General features: G+C 48.2%; 1 protein-coding gene across 1 annotated transcript in view; it reads right to left on the bottom strand.

Annotated features, from left to right (window-relative positions):
• Positions 1–14,614, bottom strand: part of LOC149871222 (MLX-interacting protein-like) — a 28,542-nt gene that overhangs the window by 9,595 nt on the left and 4,333 nt on the right. Inside the window, exons 2-3 of the mRNA XM_090032178.1 lie at positions 4,015–4,121; positions 2,556–2,638 (exon numbers count right to left, since the gene is read on the bottom strand). Of these exons, the coding sequence (XP_089888304.1) occupies positions 2,556–2,638; positions 4,015–4,121 (190 nt within the window). The remainder of the gene's footprint in view (positions 1–2,555; positions 2,639–4,014; positions 4,122–14,614) is intronic.

The following is a 14,614-nucleotide window of genomic DNA, read 5'->3' as shown; positions in this document are numbered from 1 at the left end:
GCAGGGCATTAAGCATGCAGCTGAATACCAGCATGTGCTTAAGCTTGCCTATGTAAGATAGGATTTCTATCATTGTAAGAGCATATGTGTGGCAGTTATGTGGGAGACAGACGCAGGAGAATCACAATCGCAGATGATGGCAGCAAAAATCAATAGCAGCTGAAAATGCCCAGGAGGCTAGGCTACAAGTAGAAACTGGATAAAAATAATGATGACCGTATTTGGCAGACGGTAGTAGTGTATGGGAACCTTGGCCATGTAAAAAACAAGATAGTAGAGTCTGCATATTTGCAAAACTAAGCAAAACCAGCTGAAACAAGGACACTAGAAACTAGTGTCCATGAACAATAATGTGAACAGCATGGAAACAAAGGCCTTAGTGGTCTAAAGTCAGCAAGATCAGAGGGAAGAAACCAATGGGAAAACAGAAACCGAGTGCTGGCATGGTGTGAGCAGAAGAACAGTAGTATAAAAGGAGACTTCTTAAGCAACTGGGGGCTCCTGCTCTGAAGTTCCCAAACCCACAGAAGATGGCAATGCTTCTGGCCAGATGCCTGTGGAGTCTGCAAGACCGCTAGAGCTGGTGGTTGGTGAAACCTGCTTAAGTGCTTGCTTTCTTTAGTTATCATTTACTGCTATTGTGTAGCAATAAAAGCCTCCTGTTATTGAATAGAAGTGTTATGACTCGTCACTGAAGTGGCTGTACCTGCCCATGTGAAATTTAGGCTAACAGCAGGCAGACAGAAATGCTCAATGTGTGCTTAAGAAGCAGCTATCAATTAGAAAGAGTAAGCAGCCAATCAAAATAAGGATGGTACAACGGGATCCGCAGCTACTGCTCACATGTTAACTGTATATAGCAAAGCAATGTAAATAAAAGTAGCATGCAGAGGTTAAGTGTGTGTACCTAAAGTAACTTATAAGCAAGGCAGGCACAGGCAGGTTGGTGTGGATTCAGGCCACCACCATCACTGGACCCAGAGCACTCTTCAGGAAGGGTAATCGCTAATCAGCCAGGAGATTGTACTGAACTTTGATTCCGTGTGTAGGCTTGCAAATGAAGTCCTGCTCATAAGACAAGCCATGGTCTTGTCTCTCTAAAGGCCAAATGGCCCTGAGTTTTTGGTATTAGGATGGGCTGCCCTGCATCTCCCTGGCATTGCCCCTCCTATACAGATATTACTCCTGGAACAATCCAATTGTAGGGGAGCTCACTGATCTGTTTTCTGATAATGCGTGTATGAGCCAATCAAAATGCTGTCATGACATATAGCTTTCAAGTGCTCCCACATTCAACATTCCCATACACCATTAATCTACCTTCTCCACAGCGTTCCCGAGTTATCTTGCTTAGTATCACATCACTTAGGCCCAGGGGAACTGGTTCTCAGCCATTTCACCCTTATGCAAGCTCCATGTAATGTATGTCTGTTGGCTCCATTCCAAGCTGGAATACCTCCCTAAGCCCTGCACCCTGCAGGGCCAGGCACTGCTTGCCACAGCAATCCAACTATTTTCAACCTTCTAGGACCTTGCAAGCATTAACTCTTCCCTAACTAGGCCTAAGCCTCTGGCTTCACCAACACCATGTTGCATGAGAGACTTCCTTCTCTAAGAGGCTGCTGAGCAAATCTTGTGTGCACCATGTAAGTCCTGGCCTGTGTTGCATCATGGGAGATTTAGTCCAGCTGAATCTCTGAGCAAAGCATGGTTGATACCCTCCAGAAGGAACTGGGCAATGAAGCTAAGGATGGCTGCCCCATAAAGCTTGACCCCCTGCATGAGCTGGACATCCTCATCTCTGACCTGGCTGACACCATCTTCCAGCGCTGCAAACCCTACGATGGGTGCAACCTCTGAGGGATTGGTGAGTCTCCCCAAAAGAGGATCAAGGCCCCCACAACAACAGCCTATGTCCTTGTCACTCCCCAGGAGGTCTCAGTCCAACCCCCCATGCCCATGGAGGTTTCCCTCTTGGCTTTGCTTCCTTTCCCACTGAGGTTCCTCTGTGCTAACTTCCCTCACCCATATCCCTCAGAGTCCTCTGCCTGGATCTCTGCAGCCTGGATCCCTGCAGCCTGTCTCTAGGGGTGTTAAAATGAGCCTCTAAAGAGAGTTAGTCCAGGAAGGGTGGGAAGAAGAGTAACTACTGGTCCAGTGAGGCACTGGGACACTGGTTCATACAACAGGCCTGGGGTTTTGGTGCATTTCTTTTTATTCTATTAAAAACATTTCCCTCTGATAAGACCTATTTTGTGTGTGTGTGAGGTGGGGACCCCAACACCTGTTAGCAGGAAACCCAATAACCTGTCTAACCCCACAGCTTTGAAGTGAAAGTTCATTCCAGCCCTTAAAAGGCCCCTGTGAGGCTGGGAAAAAGAGAGATGACTGCACAGAGTCAGGATGAGGGTCCCCCAAGGAGGGGAGGGCTGTCAGGGAAGAGAAGGGACAGGGCAGCACCAAGAAACAGCCTCTGCTAGCGGTGTCTGACCCATGAAAGCCCCTTGAAGATTGCGGTGAGGGCCCTGTGCAGCACCCCTTGCCCATGCACTCACCTCTGGCTTGCGGTGGTCGTCCCCATCGCTGTACTCCAGTGGTGTCACAAAGTTGCACACTGGGTTCTTCCTCTTCTCCACATCTGCAGAGGTGAGAAACAAGTGAGGCTGTCACTCGTGTCTTTTCTGCGTCCCTCCAGGAGCGCCCCTGTTGGGCACTGGGGTCAAGCAGAGCACATGGAGCCTTTCCCCTTTGGGGAACTGTCTTCAAGCCAGTCCCAGTACAGGATTCCAGGGGTAGGAATGGGACTCATGACCTGTTCCCACTAAGGGGTACTGGCTCACATCTGGCCCCAGTTTGGAGGAACCAGCTGCTTCAGGGGGTAGAGTGAGACACAGGGAGGGCCTGCACCTACTGGGTTGGGGGAGGCAGCAGGATGGGGGGTGGTGAGGTGCAAGGTTGCCAAATCTCCATATATTTGTGGACAGTCTGTAAAAATTCAGGCTAAAAATGTCTGTCCATACATAAATTTGAGCTGTTCATAAAAACAGTCCAGCTCCAGCTGCTTGATTGAAGATCCTTCTCTGAAAGAAGCTGGACAGCTGGAGCTTGACTGAAGAATGGACAAAGCACGGCAGTACCACCTCATGTCTGAGCAGAAGCGTAGCACCCCACAGGAAGCCTATCAGGTCTATCAGGACTTTATAGACCCCTCCCCTTCTATTCACGTGCAGCTGCTGCTGCTGCTTCCCATCCTGTATTACTGCTGGGTTGCAGGTAAGCTTCTTTGGGGGTCCATGCTAGGAGAGGGGGAGCAGGACTGGGGGTGGAGAGCGAGTCGGAGGGAAAGCATGGTACAGGGTACAGTTAGAGGCATCAGGCTGTGGGGGGCAGAATGGTGTAAAACCACTGCTGCAGTCAAGCAGCTTTATCAACCCAAGACATTTTTTTTACTGCAAATTTTTTACTGACAACCAAACTTTTTAACTATGCTTGATGTTAAAGCCTCAAATTTGAACCTGGCCCTTCTAACTGGGACCTGGCAGCAGGGCAGGAGCTGGTAGAAGAGTTGATGGGTGAAAGTCTATCAATCACAAAGATATATGGGATACAAGGTCTATCTCAGGCTTGTCCAACATATGGTCCGTGGGCCGCCATTTGGCCCTCCAAGCTGTTTTTTGAAGCCCAAGGTGCTGCAATAGGAAAAGAAAGTAAACACTTTACCTTCGTTTCGGGGGGCGGGGGGGATGTGATACCGCTTCCTGTGAGGTCTTTAAATATGGCTTGCTGGCCTACTGGGTGATAAAAAGTTTATGATCCAGCCCCACATTCAAAAAGGTTGGACAGCCCTGCTCTATCTTGCAGGGCAGTTCTTCCTTTTAGGTGCCAGAAGTCCTCCCACCCATTACGCTGCCATGGAGATGGAGGTCCATTGGTGGGGTCTCATCCTACCACCACCTGCTCTGGAAAGACTCCCAAGACTCTGTACAGGAAGCCCCCCTGCCCACCCCTACTCACACTGCAGATACCAGGCCCGCCAGATGGCATTGTTGAGGCGGATCTTGTCACGCTGCAGCAGCTTCAAGCCCTTGAACGTTTTCCATTTGGGGGACACGATCTTCCCACTGTCAAACACCAAACACAACAAAACCCACTAAGGCCACGTGGCCCATGGAGAGGGGGAAGGAGGTGGGCAGGACAGGGAGCCAATGACAACAAGAGAATGGGCATGGATGCTGGACACCCATCCCTTCCCCTGGGATCCTGTATGGAGCACAGCAGTCTCCTGCATCATTCCACACCTTGTGCCCTCCTCAAAGATCCTCTCACATCCATATCTGACCAGACCTCAGACCTGCCTATGCGGCTCTGTCCATGCTCACTGGGGCTTGCCGTGAGTAATGTAGGGATTGTATTTGGCCCATTACACCATGTCCCTAATAGTCAATCCCCTACAACAGGAATGGTTGTAGGTAGGTAGGGTTGAACTACTACCTGGACATTGGGGTCTCTGCTATGATGAGCAAGCTGGGAAGATTTAAGTTCACCTGCTTCTCAGTAAACACCCTGAGAAGCCAGGTGTGCCCTGTGCCAGCCAACATCCTGCTGGACCAAGAGCTGCCTCTTCATACGTTAGGGTCCTGGGTACAGGTGGCACATAGTTAAATCTGTCCTACATCCAGTTTTGCAGCAACAGGACCAATCATCCCGACTTGGGACCAAGGCAGTCCAGTGCTTTCAATCCAGCCACTGCTGCTGATAGGGCTTTCTCTAGCTATTCAGCCATCATGCAGGTGGAAGACAAGCAGAGGCCAGGTCAGAAGCTCTGTGGGCTGGATCCAATGGCTCTGCAGGCCAGATCCAGCCCACAGGCCAATGTTGCTGACCCTTCCTTTAAGAGAAGGCCAGGAGAGTTTTGCTAGTTTTTCTACTGAAATGGAGGCTGAGAGATCTGATTTCTTTATAAACGCATTATGGGAGTCAATACCAGGAAGGAGAAAAGCTATTTAAGGCAAAGGATAATAGTGGCAACAAGAGCAAATGAGCCTAACCATTACAGAAGTCAGAGGCTGGAGCTGCCCCCACTGGGAGCAGCCGTGCTTTCAAAATGGGAGTTTGATGAGTTTAAAAAAGGGATCATGTGAGATGGTGCCTGTGTCAGCAGGGTCTGAGCTCAATAACCCAAAAGGCCCCTTCCTTCCCTGTGCTCCTATGGAGCAGAAGCCTCAATTTCTTTCCTATCAACTGCCCACTACAAATGTGTTATGGGTCTCCTCTGTTGGGGATGCTTAATGCAGCTGGGCAGAGGTCACCCACGTACATCCAAGTACCCAGATCTCCAGGAATGCAGCAAGTTAGGAAAGGGGCAAGTATCTGCAGCCCAGAAACAGCTGGTGCCTTGCAGGGCCCAGCTGCCATGCATAAAAGGAAGATGGTGATGAGCATGGTCACGGTGTTAGCCAGGCTTTGATTAGCCCCAAGTAATCAGAGGGCATGGAGATTTGTTCCTAGCCCTTGGGAGGAAGATCTCACTCCTTGGGTAGAAGATACTTCAGCTTCCAATTTGGCCAGTTCACTATGCAGCAAGTGAAAGTGGATTTCACTCATCCAGAGGCAATTTGGACAGCTGCTTTCAGATCTGGGACTTCAGGGAGAGGGGAGGGTTGGCTGGGAAAGAAGTCAAAGGCTACTTGAAATCTAATCGCATGAGAAAAGAGTTTGGAGTCTCTTCCCTGTACACCACACTAATGCGTGGTCATTACAATGCCTTTCCTTCCCTCTCTGACTACTTTTATCTACATGGTACTGGGTGAAAAATCCACTGAAATAATAGGGGAAGTGGGGCTGGTTAGAAGCAGCAGAGAGATGTCCTGTGTCTACAAGTCCGGCAGAAAATGGAAGTAGATCTGAGACACTGTCTCTCTAGTTCTGCTATTCTTAGGCACTGCTTGTTAATACATTTGTTCTTAACAAGTACTTTTCATCAGTAGATTATCAAAAAGTTTTACATGGAATGGAACCAGTCCCCACCTTTTACAAATGGGGAAACTGAAGCACAGAGCTGCGCAGAGGAGAGGAGAGATATATGCCTAGTCACCACATAGGCAAGTGTCAGAGACTGAAACATAACCAATGTCAACTAGTCCCCCTTCCCAGTGCTGTGCTGGCACCAGTAGTGTAACAATGGGTGGGTGAGCAAGGCAGAGGCCCCAGATGCTGTCTAGGGTGGGAGGCACTGGAATGAATCTAGGGGGCACTTCCCCATCCTGTTCCCCTCTCCCCACAGCATGCGCACTACATCTTCCTTTCTCCAACTCTAGCTCCAGTAACACAAAAGGCAGAGAAGCAGCAGCAGCACATGCTGCAAGAGCAGCAGCCAGAATTTTGCTGCTGCTGAGGGATGTGTCACATTTTGATTTGCCAGTGAAAACTGGTAGTTTTTCTGGCCACTCAACAAACATGTTAACAGCAAAGGAGAAGCTGACATGCCCTCCCACCATCCATGAACCTTCAGCTGCTGTCCCTGCATCTTCTGCCTCTGGGTTAGGCTTCTGGGGCTAGAAATGGACGCTGCATTTGCCCCAGGCAAGTTGTGCCTGTGTCCTCCCTAGGATTGGCATGTACACACATTGCCTTTTGGGTTTAGTGAGTGGCTGAATGCATTGCTGCTTTTCTGCCATTGATTCAGTGATTGAATCCTGGGATAAGTGTTCAGATGCACTTTGTGATGTCCCCAGATAAACTGTTAGCACATCTTATCCTGTAAATCTTTTTTAAATTTATCCTGAGACAACAGATGTGGATATCTGAAGAATTTCACTTTGTTTCCAGATAAAATGGTTTATCCCAGGAAAAATGTGACACCTCTTTGCAGCCCAAATATCACCAGGGTCATGCAGTTTACCCTCAACATCCCCGCCTTTTTTTTTCAGATACCTGAATTCCTTCAGTCAAGGTGAAAAACTAGCTGCTTTTGGATTTTATTTTAGCTCCAAAATAGCACATTCTAGACAGTTGGGGGAAGAGGCAGGAGGAAGGTCTGAGGCTCAAATCTGAGAAATCTCCCATGTAATTCATGTTGGGATTTGAAATTTAGCAATCCAAATCCAGCTCAAAGGTTCTCTATGGTGCTGAAAAGCTCAGCAAATTAACTGGAATGGAGAGACACCTTAAAGAAATCCAAATGCTGGTGTTCAGGATGGGTAAATCCTGGTTGATTGAGGCAGAGCCAAGGCCTTTTGGATGAACATCCTGGCTTTGAAGTGATGGGGACTGTTGTAAACTTGACAGATGTGGTGAAAAAGCAAGGGCTCCTTCATATTCATACATGAGCCTGCCATCAGGGGTGGTATTTTTGTTCTGAATAATCTGGGCAAGGCATTTATTTTCAAGTAACATCTGTGATCAGCTAAACAGGGAGGAAGAGATGGCTCAGGATGGTCCCCTCTCAGCTCCTACTTAAGATCTGTTAAGGAGCATGTGGAAACTTGTAGCTCTGAAGTCCTTGGACTGATCCCCTCCCACAAAATGGGGTCAAAGTCTATGCACACTTGAATGAGTCTCAGGTGGAAGAAAGAAGGCAGAGCTTATATGTCCCCCTCCCTAGTGGGTTCAGGGGCTGAAGAAATGCACAGAGTTGGTCTACATGGGAAGCAAAATTTATACTTCAAGTTTCAGGGGTCTGGGTTCAGTTTCCACTGCAGGGATGCTACAGAAGCACTTGAGAGCTCACAATCATGAACATTTTTAACATCAACTGTCTTGTTTACACAAACCAAAGTTCTTGCTTCTCTTCTGATTTATCTGGCATCTCACCCCACTCTGGAAGTGACAAAACTCTGCCTTGCAATGAGTAACCCCAGTATGGTGGTATCCTCCCTGCAGGCAACCTCCTACTGCTATCCCACACTACACAGCTTCCTCTGGATTCGCCTGCCTGGTTTCTTATGTACTCTCCACAACTCCAAGGTCATCTTGCCTGGGTGTCAACCGGACTATATGTAAAATGCTGGTACATGCCTACACATACCCCTTTGTGTTCCCAGCTCAGGGTAAGTCCACATCTCCTGAGTCCACTATTGCAGCCATGACACGTCCTTCCACGTCATTCTCTCAACAAGTCCTGAACTTCCTTGCCTTCTGGAGAGACAAACGTATCCAGTCCCCTCTTTCCAAAGCACTGAGCGGAATGCAAAGATCTATGAGTGGGTATGGCTTTGAATGCAGGGGACAGCTCAAGGCTGCACCAAAACCAAGCTGCTCCAGGAGAATACCAAAGCAGGATCTCCTATTACTTGGGAAAACAGAACTAGAAGGGAACTCCTAACCATTGACTCCAATCCCCTGCAAGTACACCACTTACCCCAGGAATCTCTAAAATCACCACTGTAAACCCTCCCATGTAAGTACAAGGCACAGCACCCAAAACACCAACATCACCCTGTAATGTGCCAATGTTCTGTCACTATGACAAAGGAGAAGTAGTTGGTTAATAGATGCTCAGAACTTCCTTGGAAAAGGACCATGCCCCCTGCTAGAAGATACACAACCCCTCCTTCTCACAACAACCCCGCAGTCCATGTCAGTTTGGGCAGGCAAAAAATTCCTTCCTAACCTCAAAACCTCTCAGTTGTCTAAAGTACCATCAGAAGTTTCAATATACCACACCCCAGTCAAACACCCATCAGCCAGAACTGCAGCCAATGCCCTGATGCTTCAGAGGAAAGCAACCTCTACCCTCCCTCCCCACCCAGGAGCTAATGACATTCATGAGGAGGGGGGGAAAAATCCTCTTTTAGCCCCAACTGGCAACCAGCAAAAGTCCTTCTGCACCTCCTCCTCCCATCTTCTTAAGGCCTGCTCCTTGCCCTCTGTGCACACCTTTGGCCTTTCCTGCAGTCTCCTGGCCTCCTGCGTTCTCATCATGTTTAAACCACGTCAGCCTTCAACTCCCAACTCCCCTGATTTAACATGCATCTCAGAGAGTCCTTCCTCACTCAATCTCTCCTCAACTTCCTAGCAACTGCTCTTAAAACATTTGTTTCAGCAGGGTAAAAATAAAAAGCCATGTGCTGAAGGGCAGGTGATTTTACTGGAGCAGTAATGGAGAGAGATTACCACAGGTCCTGTACTTTGGCTCCAAAGCTGCTTGGGGCCTTGACCTTGTATTGATTCTCTGTGCTCCAAGCACTAGACCCAATGGTGACCTCAAGGAGAGAGGGATAATTGCTCACTGAACACCTGGAAAATCTTGTGCTGACCTTGTGACTAGATTTCAACAGAGAATAGAGAGAGGCAGAAGAGTGGGGGGCGTGGTGGGGGGGGAAAGGATCTGTGCTGTGGGGCAAGAATGAGAGGCCATTGGGAGAATACACAGAGCACTTGGCCAGAGAAAGGATGTGGGATGCGGGCAGGAGGAGTTTTCTCTGATATGCTAAGGTCCAACTCCCCAGCTTAGCCATGACCTGCAGCCTTGGAGAGAACACAGTATAGTGGAAGTCCCACCAGCAAGAACACTCTTCTTGCACAATTCCATCCTCTGAAACAAGATCACATGATCCTTCTCCCCTACACAAGTGTGAGCCAACCTGCACAAATATACATGCAATCTGCCTTGTTTCCACTTGTTTTATCTTTGGCACTCGTTTGTCCTGTGCCATTTTCACAAAGCTTTTCGTATCACTGACAATGGCACTTGAAACATTTCACTGAAGTCCAGCTCTCCTGAGTAAGATCATTACAGACAGCATAGTCACGACACTCATCTCAACAGTCCTATGATGTTCGTTTCTCTTGACTATGTTCTGCTTGTAAACCAGCTAAACAAAGCTTGCCGGCCCAGCTCAAGGAGCTGGGGCACTCTGAAGAGGTCCCCTCTCTGCTGCTAATAATGTTCCCAAACTCTCTCCACCTCTACCCGCTGGGCAGGCTCGCTCTCTCATTCTCACAAATATCATGCAGAACAAGGAGCAGAGGGTAAAATCTGGGTTTCTGCAAACAATCAGAGGGAACACCATAATGTTAATACCTGCTGTGGTTTCAGTAGACCAAATTTTTTTGTTTCATTGCCAAAACAGGGCTGAGGTTTTGGAAATCCACTTTCTCCTGCTGAATGCTGAAACCAGGTGGAGTCACAGGGTCCCACCACTGGCTCCTAAACAATCTGGGTACCCTAACCAGCCAAGATCATCAACTAACTCCTATGCAGCGCCAATTTTTATAACTGAGAAGACACATCCTATTAAGGGTAGCACATGGCTCTGTGACAATAGCCCTGATTCCTGATCTTTGAACACCAAAACAGTCAGCTACTAACCAGGGGCAATGGGGCTGACAATGACTAAACCCTATGCTGGAGTTGATGTTTGGCTGTCGCAGCTGGGTGAGCTCCATGCAGATCTCATGGAAAGCAGCCCTCCAGTCCATATCCTGAAGTTCTGTGGCTCCTCTTGGTCATCCCAGTTGAGCAGCCTGTCTCTGTGTAACTACTGTGCTGGTTAGCTGAGTCTGGAAATGGAGTCCCTTGGGGGAACCCTCTCTAGAAAAATACCCTGCAGTGGGATCTAGCCAATTTCCTTCTCCTGTCTCAGTATCTGCCTGACATCACAGCGGTAGCACAAACATCTGTCTGAGAGCACAGCCAGCTAATCCAAAGCCACCCTCAGCCATGACTGCCAACACACTGGGAGCAGAACATCTATTGGTATAAATGATGGTCCAGATCAAGAGGCTTTGAAGTGTACCCTTCATGCTGCCTGACAGTGGCCTGAAAAACAGGAAAACTGAGAGGGGCAGAATCTCTCAACCAGGTACACACAGAGAGACCAAATGGGAACGGGAATAAAGCTAACTCCTAGAACTATGACAACTACATAATTAAGGCTATGATGCTGTCACAATAATGTTTAGTAGAAGTCACAGGCAGGCATACGGAGAGGGAGCAATATTCAAAGAAACACCTGCACAGTGAACTTCTGATTGTATTATCCTACTAGGAGTACTGGCTTGTGGGATCTACAATATGAAGAGATTGTGCCTCCCTTCTTTCCTCTTGGTCAGTATTTCTAGATAACCTACATCTCCCATGACCTTAGGTAGTCTACTTGTTGACCAAATGGTAGAATGCCTCATGAAAAGTCACAGAGGTTCTTCACATTCATAGGTTAGGTGACTTCCATGATGGCCATAGCAAAATCCTAGCCATACTATAACTGATCATGGGTATTATTAACCATAACATTCTGGGTTTTTTTCCCCCTCCATCAACTAGCAGCTCTTTACTTCAGGCTGAAATGCATTTTATTCTGCTAGCTGATATTTGTATCATGTTCGCTTCCCTGGTGTGAGATCCAGAAGAGATGGAATTTTAGCCTTAAGTCTACTGGGTGGTTTTTTTGTGGCTGCTCTCACCACAATTCAAGTTGATTAAAGCAGCAGTTAAGAAAGCCATGCCTTTGGAAACAAGAAGTTTATTAGAATGATCTAATTGTTCCTAATGAACTTTCACTGCATTTGCTTTGAGCTATACACTGTTCAGGAAGCAGGAGATGATAGCAGTCTTAGTCATAACACAGCCTGTGTAGAGAAGAGGTAAGAAATACCAAGTTTTTGAACTCCATGGTCAACCACGCAAAGTCAGACACCTACAAATAGGTATGGTGTACTCTGCTGAGTCTTGAGGGAGAAACTGATGCACACAAATAGGGTGCTTAGACTCCAATTAACCTTAGAAAAATTGCATGCTATAGTGTTGCATATTCTGACTGCTCTGCTGTTCTTCTCCAGGTCTTCGAGTGGTGGACCTGGGACAAGTGGTCCTAGGAAGCTGCTGGTTGACCTTTATGGGGGAGTCCTGGATATATAAAGATACGCTCTTGCAGCTGTAATCTGGGGCCCTAAGAACCCCCCACCACTCTTTCCCCAGACCAGCTCCAGCTGCTACCCAGGAAAGGGATGCCTTCCCTAGGCCAGCTTCACACCTTGCTGATTCCTGTACTGCAGAGTCTTGCACATTCATGCAGGGTGATATGCAATGAGGGGTGGCAGAGAGGTTAATGTATCATCACAGATCAAGAGTCTGGTCAGGACTCATGCTAGGGGTTACCCACCATCAACTCAGCAGTAGATGGAGACATGGTCCTTCAGCCTGAGGAATCAAAGGTGGCCAGACAGGATCCTACCACAAGGATCGCTCTTGCATATCATTGGCTATAGAAACTGGAATGCCTTAACTATGCTAACCTGATGGGTCACCTAGGCACAAACAGAGAATATTTGACCTTCTTTGACCTTGGAGCCATGTGTAACTGGGAGTGCATTAGTAGGCAGAAGACTTGTCTAGAGGCCATGAAACAGATTTATAAAACAAAGGAAATGTCCAGACAAAATTGCTATTAAGAACAAGAATCCATAGTAGTAACTGATGGATAAGAACCATATTATAATGGACACAGCAGTTAAAAATCCATAAAAGATATACAAAACCAGGGTTCATAAATCTAGTAAATTTGATTTTAAAGAAAGAAAAACCTTGGAGAGACTGGAAATTAATTGTAAGGTGATGATGCCTGGAGCCAGGATCCCAGACGCAACTATGTCCACCCTTCTCTCAGCTGTGCCTGTGAACGCTGACTTGAGTTGTACTGCAGTTCTGCAATTTCCTACCCAGGCCTCCAAAGAGGACACGCTTCACCAATGGCTGCTAATCACAGAGCAAAGGCTGCCATTCTTCAATACTGTGCCATCTGCTACCAATTATACTAGTCTCCAGAAATGGAGAACTAATGTATCTGGGATATATAAACCACATAGGCCCAGAGCACAAAATTACAGCACTTACATGAGGAGAGCAAAGGTCAGAGCAGTGAGGAAGTGTAACACTTACAATTTGCTTCCTCTATCTGTGCCTCACGTTTTCTCTGGGGGGCATTTTGAAAGGGGCCACCTGCAAGCCAGACCCCACAGCGCTAGGACCACTGAGTTCTTGCTCTTGGTCTCCTCCTCCCACCACACACTGTGCATGCCCCATGGACAGGATTCACACCCCTTGTCCCATCCCCCACCCAACAAGATCTATGTCCTGAGGATCCAGTGCCAGGCCTCATATGCTCAGCCCACCCCCACTTTCCAGCAGGCCCATTTGTTTGTTACATGTTGGCTAGGTGGGCCTAAGGCCACCAGGCCTATTTGTTGCATACAGGCCTATTTGCTACTTTCAATGAATCGTGATTCTAGACCCACAAAGAAAAACTGGAAGTCTCCCTTTAAAAGGGAGCCCACTGAGAAAGTAACAACTAATTTCTTGGAACAAATAAAAAAGAAAAAAAGGGAATGGAGTGAGGTCACAGGTTCAAAATAAGAGATCCGGAAGGGGACACCAGGCAGAGCACACTGGCCAGCGCCCACTGCCCCCTGAATGAGTGGAGGGAACCTGTGAACCATGACCAGTGAAATTCCACCCGGAGACAAGAGCGGAAGAGTGACAGGAAGACAGACCTCCACTTGCCCCATTCTCCCCAGCCAGAACTTCCTTCCTGGTTTGGTAGTTGGGCAGCTTGGCCAGAGGTTGACCAGGAGGTCCCAGGGCTTGGTGGGGCCAAGGACAGGGAGCGCATAACAAAAATAGTGCAGGGAGAAGTGCAGCCAAAACCTCAGCAGGAGGTTCTGGAGGAGTTGGAAGAAGAGCTGCAACCCACTGCACTCAAGGTAGGCATGTGCCAGGATCTCCCTCTGTTGGAAAAAGGGGCAGGTATCAGGGGTGTCTGTAAAACATACCAGATACATGTCCACGGCAACAATTCCATGGAGGAGGAGCTGCCAGCTAAGTTCCCTGGTAGCAGTGCTATGGTGGGAGTCAGGAACCTCCCAGGAAGGAATTCGCTACTCAGATGTGGAGGGGTGAAATATTCCCTTCCACCTGAGGGTTAAGGTGATTCTCCACACTTTAGGAAAGGGGGACAGGGTTCAAGACTAAGGATATCTTGGGGAAGGAAACTGCACTGGGTAAATAACAAGGTTGAGGAGACTACTGGACAATGAGGGAGTGCTGAAGGATAAAGGGGAGGAGGAGCCACCCTCTAAGGTACCCAGTGGTTTGCAGGATCCCGAAAATGGATGGGAGCTGAGGCCTGCCAGGCCTGCATGTTATGCCATAGTTCAATGGGCTTAGCCCCACCAAGAGAGCTTTCAGCCTCCCTTAAGTAGGGACCTAAGCCCACTAGGGAATTATATGCCTCTGCTGTCACTGTACATGCAGCCACAGACTTCCTGGGACAATAGGAACAAGACAGCAGAGGCAGGGGTGGGATGGGCTTCACCACTCTCCTAAAGGCAAGCATGTCTTCTCTTCCAGGTTGGCTGATCTCGTACGGCAAGCTTTAAACTAGCCTCACCGGGGGAGGGAGCCGCAGGAAGATGAGGAGACACCACCCGAGCAAGATGGGTGACAAATGCAAGGAGTGCCCAGGTAAGAAACAGGGGTCCAGACAGTCTCCCAAATTGGGGGGCAGCACACGCAGCTAGGCAAGGCCTTAAATGCTTATATACCAATGCTTGTAGCATGGGGAATAAACAGGAGGAACTCGCCCTCAGAATAGCCAGTTCCGACCCAGGGATAATA

The sequence above is a fragment of the Crocodylus siamensis genome, chromosome 2 (assembly GCF_052110815.1).
Source record: "Crocodylus siamensis isolate JL-2025a chromosome 2, ASM5211081v1, whole genome shotgun sequence".
NCBI lineage: Eukaryota > Metazoa > Chordata > Crocodylia > Crocodylidae > Crocodylus > Crocodylus siamensis.
Note: the sequence above shows the minus strand (reverse complement) of the source record. Positions and strands in the feature narration are given on the sequence as shown.